The 17,226-nt window shown below is 36.6% G+C and overlaps 1 protein-coding gene across 1 annotated transcript in view; it reads left to right on the plus strand.

The window, feature by feature from the left end:
- LOC108773168 (agrin) overlaps window positions 1-17,226 on the plus strand; it is a 44,966-nt gene that overhangs the window by 17,358 nt on the left and 10,382 nt on the right. The window contains exons 6-13 of the mRNA XM_018538893.1: window positions 3,401-3,498; window positions 8,926-9,055; window positions 9,509-9,748; window positions 10,588-10,884; window positions 11,375-11,524; window positions 12,217-12,477; window positions 12,917-13,063; window positions 13,405-13,641. Coding sequence (XP_018394395.1) covers window positions 3,401-3,498; window positions 8,926-9,055; window positions 9,509-9,748; window positions 10,588-10,884; window positions 11,375-11,524; window positions 12,217-12,477; window positions 12,917-13,063; window positions 13,405-13,641 — 1,560 coding nt within the window. The remainder of the gene's footprint in view (window positions 1-3,400; window positions 3,499-8,925; window positions 9,056-9,508; window positions 9,749-10,587; window positions 10,885-11,374; window positions 11,525-12,216; window positions 12,478-12,916; window positions 13,064-13,404; window positions 13,642-17,226) is intronic.

The raw sequence follows: 17,226 nt of genomic DNA on the forward strand, positions 1-17,226 counted from the left end.
ATGCAATTCTGATTACGGTAATGACATGATTGTAACTTTCTCGTAACTAAATATCAGGTTTTATCAAGTTTTTATCAGTTCTTGTATAGGCAATAAGTTAAAACGCTTCAACTTGTAGTTGTATGTGCGATTCTGAAGAAAAAGTTTCATATTAAAGTAAAAACTTATAAAAAATATCGTTCTCTTATATATACATATATATTTCAAAAGTAATACAACTCATAAAACTATATTTCCGAGTTATTGTTATGAATGAGTTAGACAAATATTAATCATCAGAAATGAACTAACTTAACTTCATAAAACATCGTCAAAATATCACAGTTCAGAACGAGTAGTTTAAAAAAAAATCGTCATAATCATTAAAATTAAAAAGGGTGGTATTTAAACAGTTGCGAAAGAAAAATGACAAAGATAACATTTTGATCATGCTAAGAGAATTATCCACATTTTGCTGATATATTATTTGGTTAGTCTGATAACTTAACTAATTTAATTTTTTTAGTTGTCACTTTTTTGAAGTAAAAGATACGTAAAATAACTTTTTTTCTACTCCGTAGATTAAGAACTAATACACACACAATTAAATTATTATAACTAGTCCGCGATAGTTAAACATTAAATATTATACTGTTGAATATCTATATGGCGTTATACGCTCTCGAGAATATTCTGTTAACAGTCATTTTTCTTCTCCTGTAAAAATGGGAGTATCTCTGCAATTAAACGAAGGAAAAAAATCCTTTGCCTTCCTTCTTTTCCCTGGTTTCACCCTTCATCTTTATGGAAACCACTCGCCAATGAAGCGCTTTTCAATGCAAAACGCACGATTCGATGCTGGTCTCAAGGAATGGTTGCACGATGACATTTAATGCTCATTTCGAACGCAAATCATCCATATTCGCACAAGCATTTCTTGATAACAAGCTTTATGTAATCGTAGATGTCTAAACTATATATGTAAAATGTTTTACATCAAATCACTGGCATGTACACATTTCAGAGATACGTGCAAATAGTAAATGAAAATTAATAAAGCTTGTAAATACAGAAATACATGTCCACTATTAAAAATAAAATATTAATTTTAATTTAAAAGGTATGATGAACTTTCTGAAACGTGAAAAAATGTTAAAATTAACATTTTATTTTTAACAGTGTGTTATCTCAGTTTATTATATGCATATATTATGTATTATGTAAATATAATGAATAAAAAATGTAATATATGCATAAATAAAAATAATATAAATAAATTAGAATGTATATTAAAAATAAGATAAATAAATGTTGCCATTATAAAATACGCAAAAATTAATGTAACGGTTAACGAGAAGATAAATTTATGCGAACTTTTCGAATGTACTCGTGTTTGCGTCTTGCGGCCCAGCCCAGGAATAAACCGTAACATTTCGGATTTGCATCTTTATTAAAAAGTTCCACTTGTCAGCATACAACGCGAACAAGTGCACATTCCGCTATCAAACGGCAGATTTATCAAAAGCTCGCGCCAGCGGGGATACGTTCAAACAGCAATTCCATCAAACCAGTCAACCCTGCCATCAACCCTTCGACTGACGGCTCTAAGGCTTAGAGAATATAAAATCGCGTACTCGCGAAAGTTAGTCTAAACACAAACAGTAATTTCCATCACAAAAATCTGATGAAATGGGATGCCGGAACGACGGTTGGGTGAAAGTGATCTTCTCTAGAAAGAAATATCTACGACGCGATAGAAACCTATGCCAAGGTTTATCGAACTTTCCTCATAACACACGTACCTTCGGCGAACGCGTTGAAAAAGATTGCCTTGCTTTTAATATTGAGAGAACATGGTAGCTTAGGAATTTGGAAACATAAGGGAAATGCAAGGGTAGAAATTGGTAGAATTAATTAAGGACGATAATAAAATTTTAATTAATAATCTAATACTCTTGTATTTCTCTAAAATAAAGAGTTTGCAGTAACATCTTATATTATAGAGCATTATATGAAATAATAATATAACAATATTTGGATCCTGAAAAGGAAAATACAATATATATCTACAATATGAATACATATATATTTTTTATATTTTATTATTATACATATATATTCATATTTTTAAAAATATATTTTATATTTTATGTTTATTATATACATATAAACAAAATTTGTAAATATATTAAAATGTATTTATAAAATATAAAAATATATTACAACATTCTTTGAAAATATGAATAATATTATAGATTAAGACATTTTGTCGAGTAAACGAGAAATTATTCATTGAAGCGATGTCGGATTAAGTTTTCGAATTCTTAAAATATGTTTTCTATACCATTATACTTAGATTCCTTATCCAATCGTTTCCATGCTAGAGGATCGAATATACCTATCCATGTCCTAGAGATTGAATATACATGGAAATTTCATATAACGCCCTCTATAATATTTATTCATAATAAGTTTGCAGAGATAACAGAATTGCATTATCCGGGCTGGTGAAAGTTTCAAAGGGTACACGATCTCCTATAAATCACAAGAGAAGAGGAGACGATTTCCATTATCAATCTCGGATTCGCATTAGAAATCAGCCGAAACGTGCCGTAGAATTCGGTTTCGTGCACCGCCAGCTACGCGACGATTTTGCGACGTTACGACTGTTCCACGGCTGAAATCATATGAGTTGTTACCCCGCGGCATGCACGCTGCATATGCATGCGTTTCCTCGCACGTTTCTCTCTCTCTCTCTCTCTCTCTCCTCTCTTTACCCCTCACCTCCTCTCTCTTTCTCTCTCATCTTCCGTTCCCGTTCCACTTAGCTCAGGTCTCGCTTTGTGTGATGATTTTCCGCTCGTCGCGTCCCATTTTCAAGCTCGTTTTTAAGAAAGTCAGAGAAAAGTCACCCCGAGTATCATCGACACATCAACGATGTTGGGGTGAATCTCTCTCTCATATTCTCCCTACGCTTGCTTTTTCTCTCTAACCGTCCTCCCTCACATCCGCCGTGAATTTCAATAAATTCTAAAGACAATTTCGGGACTAGCAAGCCACTACTATCATTCTCTCCATTCTTTCCACCCTTCCTCGACTTCTGTCTGCTCGCATTTCGGTATCACCCTTTGTCTCGACCACCCTTCTCTCCTCTCAGCCGCCCCTTCCATCCATTGCCGTGAGAATTCCATTCGAAACGAACGCCGTTATGCAAATACACGCGAGAATCTTTATTAATGTTATCCTGAGGCGGTCCTATGACCGGTCGGCTTCCGCCAGGAGGTGGTCAAGGGGTATAGCAGCGCGTGATTAGTAGCCCCAGCGAGTATCACGAAACCAAAGGAATGTGTTGGTCGAATCTGCATTAAACTTACATAAAGTCCCCATTATAGGTTTTCAATTGTCACCGATCTGTTCACAGATGGCTGCGAGAACAAGAAATGCGAATTCTACAGCGAGTGCGAAAGTGATAATGGCGGAGAAGCCAAATGCGTCTGTCCCTCGAAGTGCGAAACTGCGGTAAGTTTGCGAAAACTGCATTGTAAATTAAACATTCATAAATCCATAATAATTAATTTTAATTTTTTTGCGCGGTGTGTCTCGGATAATATCTCAAAGTTGTAAGGGCAAGTTGAAAACAAAGAGCCAGCATTTTTATTTTTCTCTATTTCTTTGTAATATTACACGGAAGAAAGAAATGATTTTGTTGAAATATCTAAAAATTTCGCTGTAGATATAGATGTGAAAATAATTTTGTTGGGTCATCAAAATTATATAAAACGCTTAAATATTGATAATAATGCTGCAATGATTTTAATATTTTAGCAACCAGAGTTTGAATGTCCTGTACAATTATTTGGACAGACCAAACAAAATTATTTTCGGATCTACATTTAGCTACATTTTTAGATATTTCAGTAAAATCGTTCTTTTTGTGTATACATATATACATTAATAAAGCCATCCACACACAAATGAATTATAAATATTCTAATGAATAACGCGCAAATATATCATATGACGTAGCATATGACGCGCTTATACAATATTAAATCGAATGCTTTGGGTCGTTTAGAATTGTCATTTACATTCGTGCTATTTCGATCATCGAAATTTTATAAATGTCATGTCTGTCTTGTATATATTTTTGCGAAAACGTAACGTTCAAACAAATGGCTCTCAATCCATTGACAGCTTCTTGCAAAATCTCAAATTCAATAAATCATGTCTGCATTATATACGTGTATGGTATATATTTTCCATATAGAATAATTCTTTTAAATAAATATTTGGATTAATTCCTCTTTATAACACTGAAAAAGAGAAAAGATTCTTCTTCACAGAATATATGTGTCTGTGTAATATTTTGTAATGATTATAATAATTATTATTATAATTAGCATTTTACGTTAAAGTAAATTGATACACAAAATTAACGAAATTCTGATAAATGTTGTACTTTGCGCTCTCCAGGATATATTCCGTATTTGTTCGATAAAAGATAATTTAAATCATATTACCGAATCGTTTTATCAAAAAATTGATAAATGTGTCAACAGACATATGTAACGTAAATATTTAACGAACGTAAAGCAACGTTCAAGAGACTCCTATTAATTATTTGAATAATTAGGTCCCGGTGTCAGTTTTCGTATACTGTCTAATTTCATACAATGTAGCTTATAATGCGATGAACAAGTTGAAAACGTATATAGACACAAAGCTTATTAATTCAATAATGGATAATTTTCGAGCTATGATGTATCAAATGTGTAAAACTTGTGTTCACAGAACACATTTAAACATCATAATTCAAAAATTATCCATTGCTGAAATTTTTATTTATCTGACATCTTTTATTCATCACATTATAAGTTACAACAATATGAAAACTAACTCATTTCACATAATTTTCCATAAATAATGCGGAAATCTTTGTCTATACTTATAAAAAGATTCAAGAAATATGTATTTGTCTCCTTCTATAATGATATTTCATACGATTTTTCTTTTTTCTCAATGTCAATACAATAAATTAATCTAGCGATATCGATACAATATACAATTAATCAAAAAATCGAAACCAATTTTTCTGCCAAGAAAGAATGAATGCGGAATACGTTTCGAGATGCTTGTGGCGATTCGCCACGCCAAGGCTTGCTCGTTAGCGTAACCGACGTAAAATATTCATTCACGATGATGAATGTCCTGCTCGCGCCTGCACTCGTATATGCATTCTCGGCTAGCAGCGATATTTCGCGTTTCCCCAAGATCGTTCAATGTTGCCCGCTGCAAGAGCAGAAAGCCGCTTCGTTAGGCGCCGACGTGAGAGAGAAAGGGGAACGGAAAGAAAGAAGGGATCGAGTGCATTTGCATACGCTATTTTCAGAACCTTCCATCAACGGCACGGCGTTTCGCGACGCGGCCGGTTTATTATATCCACCGTTCGCGGCACGAATGACGTTTTCATGTTTCATTAGGCGACAATAGTCAATAGCTCTTTCACAAAACATCGAAAATTCCAGCGGTATTTCAAGGCGTCGCAACGTGGAAGAATGAACAGAGAAACATGCGCGTGAAGAAAGAAATTTCATTAACGTTTTGTTCCTCCTCGTCCACACGGCTTTGTCAGGTGTGGTCCGATGCATTTTATCCTTCGATGCACGCTATGAATGTAACATATTTAGCGAAAGAATTCTATATGTAAATTACGACCGATCATTGTTATGATAATTATTTTCGCAATACACGAAAAAATAATGTTGAATTATTGAAAATTTAGTTTAATGGATCAAAATTTTATTGGATCAAAATAATCATGCGACACTTAAACTGGTTGCTAGAATGTCACAACTTTTTACAACATCGCTGTCATCGTGCTTGAATTTCTTCCATAATTATTTCGATGATCCAACGAAATTATTTTTAGATATCTGTATATCTATAACTAAACTTTTTAGCAAAATCGTTTTTTCTTTTTTATATACATATACGATATTTTCTATAAAGATTCATACGATCCGCATTAAAATCTTCGCTTCTGAGATTACATATCTAATATATGTAATAAAAAATAATTATATTATCAAACTGTTCCAACGAATCAGTTTATTTTCTCGCAATTTTTGGAATGATTCTCTCATGCTTATATTATTTCCGCTTATTTTATAACCGCTTGATAGTAACGATTTGATGCGCGCTGATACATTAAAATCCGGTTCGTTTCCACGGAACTTCAATCTCCGCGGATTTATTTGCCTATCCCGGATCGATTTCCGATAAATAATTTTTCGTATCCGGTTGCACGCGCGGATATTACAGTCTCTTTCTCCTCCTATCTCTCGCGTTTCCCGGCCCGTCACGGCGATCGTGCATTCAGAATGGAAAGCATGTTGGTTCATCAAGATAGCGGCTCCGCGGAAAATTCAGCCGATCTCGATGGGCGATAGGCGAAGTGGCTCGGATTTCACGATTCGTAGAGCGTCCTGCTGACGAGACGGCGAACAATTCCGAATTCCTTCGATGTCGCTCGGCGGTCGTTCGTGAGGAGACCTGGAGCGGAATAAGGGATGCATTCAACGTCAGGGAAAAAGAGTTGAGAAAAGGATTAGATTGGCAGGCTTCGTATTGGAGCCTTGCGGACGACTTCTGCAGGGTGCTCTTCTGGGAGTGAAAGTCCACTCGCCAGTCGGTCACGGATACTTATTGGGTAGTATCAGTGAGTCGACGACGCGATCTCTGTCCACAATGGAAATTCCGAATTCCACATTCTTCCCCGGAGGACAACGCGAAATCGAATGCGAGACCGACAGAAAGTCCCTGCAGTTACCGGAATTACGATATTAATTTTTAACACGCGTTAAATTTTTCAAATATCTTTGCGCAAAGCAAATGTGATAGAGCGTTTTTTCAACCTTTTTCAATTTGCAGCACATTAAATAACTGTAACTAAATTTGTCAAACTACATCACTAGACTTGTGTACGCTGCAACATAGGTTTTTTATCAGATACCGTTAATATGAAATAAATAATTAATAAAAGGTTCTAAAGTTTAGTTTTTACTTTATTATTTTAGAACATAATTTTGTTGCAATGACAATATCATCGTTTCAATTAGAATAAAGGTAACCATAATATAATTTAATAATTAATAAATTTCGCTCGTTTTTTGCAATGCAAATTAAATGAGTAAAACGGTTTAAAAATTTATAATATAAAAAATATATAAAATAAAACTAATTCGACACTTTTTTGTTAGTTTTATTTTTATATTTTTTATATTATAAATTTCAAGAACAATTATTATTATTAAATTCATTTAGTTCGATTTAAATCATTTTACTCATTTAATAATTTAATAACTTTCACAATAAAAATTTTTTTTTTACTTTACTCGCTTATTTCTTATTTACTTCTAAATTTTTTCGCTTCATTTTATCTTCTCTGAAAATTTTCGTGATCAGTTGAAGATCCTTTGCAACTCACCAGTTGAAAAAGTCTGTAATAGAGAATCGGCAAAGTCATCGCCATGTCCTTTCAGAATTAAGAGTTGACATCTGTATGATGAATTTAAGCAGACAATTTTATTCCTAATTTAAGGTAGAATAATTGTAGAGAACAACTCATACAATAATCCTCTTAATGAAACACGAACCACGAGCCCGCGTATGCACGCGGATTAACCTCAGAAAATGAGCTGACTGACGTCAATTAAACTTAACAGGGAACCAACTAAATCGTGCGGACGTCTATCTTTCCCTCTGTCTATCTCTTCCTCTCCTTCTCGTAGCGGAAACTTCACCGCAGCTCGCATACCGGATGTGGTTGTATTTTGAACGGCCGTTCAACGTACAATAACCATCGTCTTTCTCATCAAAACGGCCAAAACCGTCCACGCGTATACCTTTCTCTCGAAATTCTAGATAGATTAAATGAATACTCTTTCCCGAAGGTTTATTTGCGTAATTACATGTACGGTTACGTTAAATATTCCGAACGAAAGATGCAAATTATTAAAATAAATTATCAATTACTCTTTTGCGACAGTCACTGTCCAATAATTTACTGTCAGTTCATCGCAATTAATTATGCTTTAAATATTATTAAATATAAATTTATCATTCACATTTATTTATTATCAAGTTTAATAATTAGCAATTACATTCGCATTTTATAAATAATCAGGATCAAGATAGATTTACGCGCGTGTTAATAAAATGCGACGCGATGAAATTATGCGTCGCATTTTCGCAAAAAAAGAAAAAGAAGAAATCGAGTTTAAGAAACAAATTGTTACCGACCATGCCGTTTTCGCTCGAACACCCTGTACATGCGCAACTAACCAATATAACTGTGGCAGGCAGCGAAGGGTGGCAAGTGCATGAAACGCGCGTGTAATAAGCAAACAAGAGGAGCTGCGAATATGACGGCCGAGCTAATTAAGTTTCGCTCTTTCCTATGCTATTGCACCGCTCGACCCGTGTTCCTCTATTCCCAGCCTCACCCTACTGTCCATCAAACGCACCTCTGCATCCCTCGGCACTCCTGTATCGTGCAACAAGTGAGACACGCACTCCCGCTTCCTCTTTCAACTTCTACTTTTAAATTTCCTTTGTTTTTTTTCTCATTTTATTCTCCGTATTACCCTTTGCTGCTCCTTCGCCGTGCACACGGACTCCTATTTTATCATTTTTAGGCAAAAATCCCTGTTCCATATATGAAAGCGAGGTAGAAATGGAAGACATAAAGTAAATAGCATGTTTCTATCACAAAATTGTATACGTATACATGTTTCTTCTTTAGCGTCGCATTTTGTGATAGATTTTATAAAACGTAGGTTTTTTTTTAAGATATGTTCGTTTTTAATCTTATAATATATGTATATAATTAATATATAAATCCAATTCAGTATTAAAATTAAATTCAAATTTGTAATTTATATACAGGTGAAGGACCCGCCGGGAGCGGCGAAAGTTTGTGGATCTGATGGTGTGACGTACGATAACGAATGCTCGTTGAAAAGGGCGTCGTGCATGAACCAAGTCCTCATCAATATTAGCTACGTGGGTGCCTGCGGTAAGCGGCATACATTTTACATATCTTGTAAATGAGAATTAACGCGATAAGAGTGCAGAAACGGCGACCGAGTAAAACAATTTTCTCTCTATCGTTCCCTTTCCACTGCAGTAGAGATTTACACAAAAATACTGTGTGTAATATTATATATAATATTGTAATAAATACTACAAATAAAATGAAGTGTTTATAAAATATTATATATTATATTTTATAATATAAATATATATTACATTAAAATATTAATCCAAATTTTTGACAAAACACAACACTTCTAATCTATTGAAGTATGTTTTGTCAAAAGTTTCGACATCTTAAAAGAATTTAATACATAGATATATATTCTTTTTTGAAAATTTAGTGAATATTACTCGTGTTGGAGACTTGAGATTTATTGCAATAATCTATCTGTGTTACGAGCTAATTAATAAGAGAAAACTGAATGTTTTCCAGAATTGTGCGATCGCGACAGGGTGACGTGCGACCACGGGGCGCATTGCGTGGCGGGTGTATGCGTGTGCCCGAAGGTCTGTCCAGAGAGCAGCGGCGAGCTTGTTTGCGGTAGCGACCTTAAAACTTATCGGTCCGAGTGCGAACTGCAGCAGGCGGCCTGCGGCAGGGACCCCAAGTTGTCGGCGTTGCACGTCATATTTTATGGAGACTGCTCCGAGAGATTGGCCGCAGCAGCATTGAGTACGTTACCGAAACTGTACATCTGCCCCTTATATCGCACGAAATCCATTTACGGAAATCCCTCCGCAGTTAATTCACAACTGCTACCAACGCGAGCGTGGTATAACGAAACGAGTAAAATTTTAATCGCCAAAATACAATCATAAAACCTGTGCGATTAATCGTGTACTTTTTACTTGCACTTTAACTTTAAAATCAACCGAAGGCACGTGTTATGTTTAACACTTAGAGATACTTCACACTGTGCGTCTCAGGTAATGTAATGAAAAGCCAATGCGGTTTGACAACGAGTTTGGACGTCTAATGTAACGCGATCGGCAAACCCTTTGAACACAACGCTCGAGGCGCGAGACGCTTATGAAGTTCCAGAGACGGTTTAGACATCTCTTGTATCTCCTCTGTAATCTTTAGACGTCGCTGTTCCATTACATAATGCGACATGAAAATAGTTCACTCGGAACGGTCGCGATTAGCGACCGAGTAGAAATTCTCTAATAAGAATCTGGACACGAATCGCAGTTTTCCATGCAGGACAATAATTTTAACAAAAATCTGCGAGAAATAGGACATACATTTATTATATCTTTCTCTTTATATACTATTCTATCTTTATCTTCTCTCTCTTTTTTCCTCACAGAAATTATTAAAACATGACAGATTAATCGAAAATGGCTTTTTCACGTGTAGACTCTTATTGGAGAGTCTCTAACAGTGAGACGCTTAAAGCGCCAGGATCCTCTAACGCTGATCCGGGTTAACCGCATGTCATTAACGATTTGCCAGCCTAATGCTCTAACGATAAACCTCTCTAACAGCCGCTTTCTAACCGCTTCTAACAGCGACCAAGTCGACGCCCGCGGTGACTCGCGTGGTCACCACCATCGCCGACATGACTAGCACGCAGGAGCGCGAGGCGTGCAAGGACATTCACTGCGACTTCGAGGCGACTTGCGAGCTTGGCCCGGACAAGTTTCCCAGATGCAGCTGCAGATTCGATTGCGCCTCCATTTCACCGGAGAATATGCGGCCCGTCTGCGGCAGCGACCTCAGAATCTACTCCTCCCTCTGCGCCATGAAGATGGAGGCTTGCCAAAGGCAACAGGAACTCAGACTGCGACCTCTTGATCTCTGCCAAGGTTCGGAACTCTCAAGAAGATCGGTTATAATTGAGACAACAGACGGACGAAGCTATATCTTTTAACAATTAACGCTTTTCTTGCGCTTTTTATAATATTATTAACGTGAATTTTAACGTGAATTAACTCTCCGCCAGCCAAGTTGGACTTCGAAGATTACAATTGATATTTTATGATTGTGAATATATGTCTGTATAGATATAAATTTATATAAATCTATAAACAATAAATAAAATACAATCTGGCTTTTCTGATAGTAAAAATTCATTGTTAAAGCTTTCACAAGTATGCAATAATTTTTCAGATTTTTATACAATCCAAAGCAATATAAAAATTTGTATTAAGCTCAGGTTGCTAACCTGGAAAAATGCAAAATTCCACATGGCCGATGAAGAGTTAATCAATATAGAAAAATCGCTTAAACCTTTTAAAATTAATATTAGATAGTGATACTAAAAATCTTTCTGTTCATATAACGATGTTCGCGCAGGCATGGAAGTCAAACCCTGCAACGGCGATCCTCCATTAGTGGATTCTGAAGGTAAAGAGTACGACTGTGGTAGTGGACCAGAACGCAAAGACTGCCCTAGCAATAGTTACTGCCATCAGACGACACGATTCGCTCGTTGCTGCAAGAAAGGTCAGCGAAAAGAAGACTTTCAGTCCGATATTTGTCTAATGTCTAATGTTCTATTAGATCAGTACTTTTTTCAACCTTTTTTAATTTACGACATATTAATAAGTAGCGAACCAAACTTGTCGAGGTGTATCATTAAATACACATAATATTAGTCAGCATAAGTTTTTACTACTAACACCATATATTCAGAAATAAACAGTAGAATTAAAAATTTTAATTTTAGTATTTTTTAAAATTAAAAATTTTAATTTTAGAGAGTATTTTAAAAATATATTACAATAATATCGCTTTGGTTAAAATGTAAACGCAATAATTTAAGTAATTCTCATAATTTTTATTAGAACACTTTTTATTTTATGTTTTTACTCATGTTTTTATTTAATTCTACATTTTTCGCTTTCTCATTTTTTCCAAAATTTTACGGCCACATTTAAATGTTTTTCGCGACCAATTAGTACCAATTAAAAAACCTGGTTTAAATAGATATCAATTTTTTGTACACTTATAACTGAATATGTGATATTATCATTCATAAAAATTATCTTTAAAATGTATAACAATTTAATATCTTCGAGAATATCACGAAAGCGTTTTTCACGAAATGTGATATCTTCGACCGCAAAAAATGTCGCGCTGCAAGATCAACACGTCCTATAAGTTTCCGCGGCGCTCACAGTTGCGTGTTTTTTCAGTTCACGGTATTCAGGTGATAAAATGTGCGGACTCGTGGCACGGTTGTTGTCCGGATGGGAAAACCGCCGCGCTCGGCCCGGACGGTGCGGGCTGCCCGAGTTTATGCGGTTGCAACCGGCTCGGCAGCGTGTCTGACACCTGCAACCCGGAAACCGGTCAATGCGAGTGTAAACCTGGCGTGGGCGGTCTCAAGTGTGATAGGTGTATGCCGGGTTACTGGGGACTGCCGAAGATAAGCGAGGGTCATCAGGGATGCATACGTAAGATTGGGATCTGTATACTCCGTGATTCTCCATTCACCGTAATCGTTTGACGCGGATATACCTGATATGATACAGATACACAGAGAATGTGTCATCACAAGCATTTGCGTAAAATATGTGTGTGTTCGCTGTAGAATATATTTCTCTCGCGTTTATTAAAGTCTGAAAAACTCAATTTCAGATTGTAATTCTTTTTTTTTTTCACTACCAGACTATAATTAACTATATATAGTCAAGAGTGAAAATATTTTTCCTTTTCTTGCATTTTAAAGAAAAAGTGTCGTGCTAGATTTACAAAATGTCATAGTTTTTGATTTGTAATTAAGGACATGTGTAACTAATCGAATTCTAAAGTATTTATTCCTTGTATACATCACGGAAGCGTTACTTGTCTGCGAAAAATTAACGCAAGTAAACTTTTTCTTTTTAAACACAGCATGCGGCTGCTCGCTGTTCGGTTCCGTAAGAGAGGACTGCGAGCAGATGACAGGACGTTGCGTTTGCAAGCCTGACATCCAGGGACAAAAATGCACAATTTGCAACGATCACAACAAGATACTGACGTCTACCGGCTGTTACTCAGGTATCACACGTAATAATTATTGTTTAAAATGTCCATTAAAAGCGCCGCTTAGTAACTAAGATTTAATAACCCCTAAGATTTAATATACCCTTTATAAAATAAGAGTATAAAATTAGAAGAAAATTAATTTTTCTAACTTGTTCTAACGTTCAAAATTCGAGAATACGTAATTTTAAACCCGAGTCCCCCTAACTCGTCTCGTGTCAAACTCTGTTTATTTCTCAACCGCCCAACGCCCAAGATAACGTTCTAAAGTCTGCGGGGTAGATACCTGACGGTATCTCGGGATCGTAACGACGTAATTTTATTAACGTCGCGCTATAATCCGCTTTACTCCGCAGCGGACATGATACCGCCCGTACCAACGAGCTGCAACGAGCTGGAATGCTACTCGGGCGGACACTGCACGGAGATCGGCGGCGTGCATTGCGTCTGTCCGTCTGCCTGCCCGGCGGACGTACCGTCTGTGCCGGTATGCGGTAGTGACGGACAGACCTACGACAACGAGTGCGAGCTGCGGCTCTACGCGTGCGGCCACCAGGCCGACGTGGTCACGCAGGCCTTTGGCCATTGCAGAGGTGGGTTCACTGAACGTACTCCGCCGTTCAGATCGCTTTTCATCCTGCGCTACTGAGAGAGAAACACACATACATACACAGTCCGAAAATCGTGAGAACCACGGGCAGCTTTTAACAAAATCGTATATCCCTTAGAGAGAAAGCTACAAATAATACGGTTGCCAGTCAGTTCATAGTTAGATGAAATCGATGCTCGTAGTCGAGAAGAGTATGCCTAATTGTACAGCGATGTTAACAGAGAAAAGCGCGCCGATGATAGAATATTCTAGAAAAGAACTTTTGAAATGATCCGATGAACATACAAGAAGAGATGAATAGCCTGTTGAACGTAAAGCTAGTCTCCAAACGTACGAAACTACGGCGTATTGTTGTAAGTTGAGTTGCTCCAGCAATCTGAATTAATCTGTGATTCGGCGACTCGTTCTGTAAATTAATTAGAAGAATTTAGGTAATCATAACTAGGATCAACAGATGCAATTATCGCTCGAGAGTGTTATCAAGAAATTTGTACAATAGAGGAGAATTTAAGTATACGTGAAAATAATTGTTACTGTCAAGAACAGAATTCGAGAACGACCTGATAGAATCGTAGCCTAATAAAACAGTCGTACGGCCGCACACAACTCTGTGACATCGGCTTATAACAATTTAGAGTGTTCAAATAGAGGACGTTGTTAATTGCGAGAGATATCGAGGGCAATTTAGACGAGACGGCGGCGTTAGGAAACTCTCTCTTCGCGGAGAAGTCTGATTAAAGAAATGCCCAGCTTATCCTAGAAGAGTTAACTAATAGTCCACTTTGTATATCTAAACGTTATAATAAACTCATCAAGTTTCTACTAACATGTATATATATGTTTGTAACCCCCGCACCCGCAACCGCACCCGGAATGACCGCAGCTACTTTGCTTGCTTTCTTAATCAACAAATTCTCGTTTTCGTGAATAACACTTGTGATTAATATATACGAAACGCGACGAATATAACAGTCAGATTGAAACTCAAGGAAGAAAGGAAGCAAAGTAAGCAAATGGACCAGCGTTCAAGTTGATACAAATTCGCAAGACAATTTACTTGACGAAAGTGTCGTAATTAAAGCGATCACATAATTACTGCGATCGCCACTCTCGATTAGCCAGCCAATATTTTTAAATAAAAGTCTAATATGTCAAGAATGACAAATAATGTAATTTATGAAATCAATAATATACAAAAAAAACAATAAAGAAAACAAAAAGTGGACTGATAAAAGTCATATGAATATTAATGCACAGATATATTCAAATGCATTTATTAGCGTAAGTTAATGAGGTATACAGAATGTAAAATACATTTTAGCTGGTTTGAATATTTGATTTTCAGTATAAAATATATAGTAAAGATAAAAAATATCGTGAAAGAATTGTTTCAGTCTAACATCTGATTATAATTCTTATAACATATCACAGTATTTTCAATGAAATTATATATGCTAAAGATAGCTCAAATATAAAGTGTACACGAATAAGATGAGTTTATAGATTTTACTGAAACATCTAAAATTTAGCTAGATACAGATTTGCAAATAACTTTGTTAGATCACCAAGATAATTACATAGAATTCTCAAGTATGATAAAGAATGATGCAAAAACTTTTGACATTTTAGCAATCAATTTGAGTATCCTGTATATTTTTCTATATTTTGATGTTCCAAGAATTATCTTCAAATCTGAATTTAAATAAATTTTTAAATGCTATATATACAGCAAAACTTTTTATGTACAGTCTGCGTTAACTTGTGTATTTATAATTTCTAATTATTATTTCAATTATTTTTTTTTTAAATCACATATGTATACGCGTTTGAATATTTATCTTTACATACATTTGACCCACATTTTTCAAGATTTGTCATTATAATTTCTAAACCGCTCGGTGATTTATTGCGATTACTTGGAAACGATACAGAGGCATAGTGAGAATGTAGGTGTGCAGCTAGGTTCACTCGGCCGGAGTCGTGTTAAAGCATCCCCGGAGGTGTACCGACCACCGCGTTCGCACGTAAAGAAAGTTGGCGAACGTTAACTCGCGAAACTGAGCGAGCGCCGAAGGTGGTTTTAACTAAATCACCGCGGACTTCCAGCGTGATCTCGTCTTAAGTGGTGCCCGTGGGACGTGTCTCCAGAAGAGAAGAACCGACATCCAGAACGGTAACTAGCGGCGCGGCGCGACGGTCCGGCGGTCCAGCCGCGAGCATTAAACCCGCGTGACTCGCATAACTCTCTTACTCCTCTCTCTCTCTCCCTTCACGCCTCCTCGTAAAGAGATACGGCCAACAAAGTTTTACCCGAAATTGTCAGTCGTGAGAGTTTTGCTCGATATTTCTCGGTCGGCATTATTTCCTTCGTCGACAAAAATTACAAAATTTTTTGTGATTATTAAAAGAAAAATACAAAGTGTGTAACCAAATCTCAATGTTTGTTGATTAGTAAAATTTATAACTGGAAAGAATGGTTGCTAAAGTATCTAAAAATTTTTAGCTAAATACAGATTCAAAAATATTTTTCTTGAACCACCAAAATAATTATCTAGAACGCTTAAAGAATATCTGTTGATGAGAAAGCTGCAAAAGTTTTATCATTCTAGCAGTCAGTTTGAACATCCTTTATAATTATTTTGGTCTTAAATTAAATTTTAGGTCTAACAAATTTTCAGTTAAATAAATTTATGGTTAAAGTTTTAGGTATTTTAACAAAACACTTTAATTAAATTTCATTAAATTTTTTTGGTTAAATTTTTAGATATTTTAACAAAACTTTCCGTATAGCAAACAATACACCTGGAAGGAAAAACGCGAAATGTAGTTCGCAGAGGAGAGACTTTTTACTATCAATTTGAACCTCTTTGTTTTCAAACTATAGGATTACGTTGTCCGAAAACTCGAAGCTTTCCCGCGTGATTACTCTGGTGCCCACATAATCGATCGTCCCTTACCGTGGATTTGACAATAGACGTAACGAGCGTGCGCATCATTAGCGCGAGTTCCTCAACTAATTACAAACAACCCCGGAAAGGAGACTGCCGCGATCGCGATCTAATTTTGCGGGCCGTTGATTATACCGACATTAAATTCGGAGCCCGGACTCAATCAAACTGGTGAATCTAACCCACGTCGCGATAAACCATGCAAAAAGTACGGAAGAAAGAGAGATCTTCCTATCGCCGTCGCACTTCCTCCACTTTCGCTCCTTCCTTCCTTTTTCATCGCACTTCTCAAGATATATTCCGAACCCCCTGACGAAGTTCGCGGAGCGAAACGTCGGAATCTATTAAAGTCTCTCGCTCGCCCCGCGAATCCCGACCCCTTATTTTCGATTGCTCAGCCTCCCTTCCATCCTACCTCCCCCATCACCTCTACCCCAGCCTCCCTCACTTTCAGCCGGTCTGGGTTCTCTCGCTGAAAGTCAATCTCTTAAAAAGTTCTTCTTCGGGGCTCGTCCTCCGGAGTCAAACATAAATCAGATTACGCCGTCTTCGCGGATTCCTTCCTCTCTTTCACTCCAACTCTCTGTTTTCCTTCTCCTCTTCTCCCCCCCCCCCCCCCC

This window comes from Cyphomyrmex costatus, unplaced genomic scaffold, assembly GCF_001594065.2.
Source record: "Cyphomyrmex costatus isolate MS0001 unplaced genomic scaffold, Ccosl1.0 scaffold2, whole genome shotgun sequence".
In the NCBI taxonomy this organism is placed as follows: Eukaryota; Metazoa; Arthropoda; class Insecta; order Hymenoptera; family Formicidae; genus Cyphomyrmex; species Cyphomyrmex costatus.